The sequence below is a fragment of the Bison bison genome, unplaced genomic scaffold (assembly GCF_000754665.1).
Source record: "Bison bison bison isolate TAMUID 2011002044 unplaced genomic scaffold, Bison_UMD1.0 scf7180017845577, whole genome shotgun sequence".
NCBI classification, from domain to species: domain Eukaryota; kingdom Metazoa; phylum Chordata; class Mammalia; order Artiodactyla; family Bovidae; genus Bison; species Bison bison.
Window position 1 is genome coordinate 26,533 of NW_011476150.1, and position 2,321 is coordinate 28,853.

The window sequence follows — 2,321 nt, forward strand, 5'->3', positions numbered from 1 at the left end:
GGCCTCACTGCCCCACACCTTGTCGCCTGCGCCCCGCAGAGCACCATGCTGCAGGCCATCGAGCGCTACATGAAGCAGGCCATTGTGGACAAGGTGCCCAGCGTCTCCAGCTCTGCTCTCGTGTCTTCGCTGGTGTGTAGCCTCGGCTGGGGCTGGAGATGGGGCCAGGGCTGGGGCTGCTCGGGAGACTGAGGAAACATCAAGGATCGCTTTCCCAAGGAAAACCAAAGCTGTGTGGCCCCAGTTGTGAGAGTCCCACCCCCTGCTCGGTGAAAAGTGCCCAGGGGACTCTGGGTGGATTGAGGGCCCAGTTGGCGGCCTTGACCCATGCCCTGGGGTGACAGGTTTTGGGGATTTGAGCCTGGCAGGAAGTCTGCCAGGGCAGGGGGAGTGAGGGTGGGAGCCGTGCTGAGTCTGCGCCCTCTCGGAGGACCCTGACAGCAGGGCATCCTGCCCGCCCCGCTCAGCGTGCCCTGTGCCCCACAGCACCTGCTCAAGTGCAGCTTCGACGTGGTCAAGCGCTGGGTGAATGAGGCCCAGGAGGCTGCGTCCAGTGACAACATCATGGTCCAGGTAAGCCATGAACGGGGCAGGGATGCTGAAAATACTCAGGCGCTGGCCAGCAGGATGGACTTTCACCACGGAGGTCCTGGTGGCCCCTGGCCGGAGCAGGCTTCAATCCTTTTCTCGTGGTGGGGAGACTTGGGGGTTTGAGAAAAAGAATCTAGGGCATCTCTTGCAGGGGGAGTTGGGTTACAGACTTGATGGGTTCGTGCTTAATTATGCACGTGGTTTAATAACCAGCGAGTATTGTTCTCACAGGGGGAGTTGGCTTACAGACTTGATGGTTCATGCTTAAATGTGCGTGTGGTTTAATAACCAGCGAGTATTGTTTTGGGTGTGCAATGCCATCTGCCTGGTGCCTGGTGAGGGTTCAGTGGGAGCTTCTGCCCTCCTGCCCAGACCTGCAGGCCCTCGTGTGGGCATCTGTTCCCTCTCCCCATGTCTTAGTGCTGGGTCTCGTTTCTAGGGCCCACTCTGGCCCCTCAAATCCTCCAGGATCACAGAGGCTTCTTCCCACATAGAAGGCCCTGAGCGCAGCCCTAGTGAGGACTCCGGAGGGCAGAGGGGGTAGTCTTTGTGCCTCCCCTCCCCCTGCTGGCTTTTCAGCAGCAGCCACGCATCCTGGGGCAGGGCCGGGGGGCCGAGGGCCTGCTGTGAGGGCGCCCGTCTGCACGGCCCCTGACGACACATGTCCTCAGCCCAGGCCGGCTCCCACTTCCTCTTTCTGGTCGGAGACACCTGGTCTCCAGTACCTCCATCTGTATGGTGCCTGGCGGGGTTGGGGGACAGAGGCCTGCAGAGTCCCAGGTGGCTTGGTGGGCGTGGCCCACACCTGGGCTCCATGCCCACTCCAGAGGTGAGGAGCGGGCAGCGTGGCCTCAGGCCTCACTCTCCCTGCTCTGCAACACCCGCAGTACCACGCGCTGGGGCTCCTGTACCACGTGCGGAAGAACGACCGCCTGGCCGTCAGCAAGATGATCAGCAAGTTCACGCGGCACGGCCTCAAGTCGCCCTTCGCCTACTGCATGATGATCCGCGTGGCGAGCCGGCAGCTGGAGGACGAGGACGGCAGGTAGAGGCGCCGCGCCCTGCCGCTCGCCCCCAGAGCCCTCGCCGACCCCCGGGCGGCCCCCCAGCGTCCTCCTGCCGCCTGTCGTTGCAGCCGTGACAGCCCGCTGTTCGACTTCATCGAGAGCTGCCTGCGCAATAAGCACGAGATGGTGGTGTACGAGGCCGCCTCGGCCATTGTCAACCTGCCTGGGTGCAGCGCCAAGGAGCTGGCCCCAGCTGTCTCAGGTGCCCAGGCCCCGCCCCCTGCCATCTCAGGTGCCCAAGCGCCCCCCGCCCGCCGTGTGCAGCTGGGATTCCCAGGGGCGAGGCCCTGCCTGAGGGTGGGCAGGTGTGCTCTCCTCGATTGGGGTGGCCGTGCCAGTTGGGGAAGAGCTGAGTGGGGGATTTGGGTCCGAACAGTCTCTGAGCCCTGGTCCCCAAACTGTGCCCCGTGCCCTGTCCCTGCCCCTCCCGGGGGCCCTGGGTTTCCTGGCTGCCGCGCAGGGGTCAGCCCTTCACCGGCGTCTGTCCCCCACAGTGCTCCAGCTCTTCTGCAGCTCCCCCAAGGCCGCCCTCCGTTACGCCGCCGTCCGCACCCTCAACAAGGTGAGTTCGCAGTGGACAGAGGGGCTGGTCTTCCGACAGGGCTGGGGGAGGGGGCCTGGGCCCAGGAGACCTGTCTCCTGGTCCCTCACGGCAGGAGGTGC

At 64.4% G+C, this 2,321-nt stretch overlaps 1 protein-coding gene across 1 annotated transcript in view; it reads left to right on the forward strand.

Annotated features, from left to right (window-relative positions):
* Positions 1-2,321, forward strand: part of LOC104985600 (coatomer subunit gamma-1) — a gene marked incomplete at its 5' end in the record, with an annotated part of 13,291 nt that overhangs the window by 3,286 nt on the left and 7,684 nt on the right. Inside the window, 5 exons of the mRNA XM_010835837.1 lie at positions 40-132; positions 487-573; positions 1,479-1,636; positions 1,727-1,860; positions 2,153-2,220. Of these exons, the coding sequence (XP_010834139.1) occupies positions 40-132; positions 487-573; positions 1,479-1,636; positions 1,727-1,860; positions 2,153-2,220 (540 nt within the window). The remainder of the gene's footprint in view (positions 1-39; positions 133-486; positions 574-1,478; positions 1,637-1,726; positions 1,861-2,152; positions 2,221-2,321) is intronic.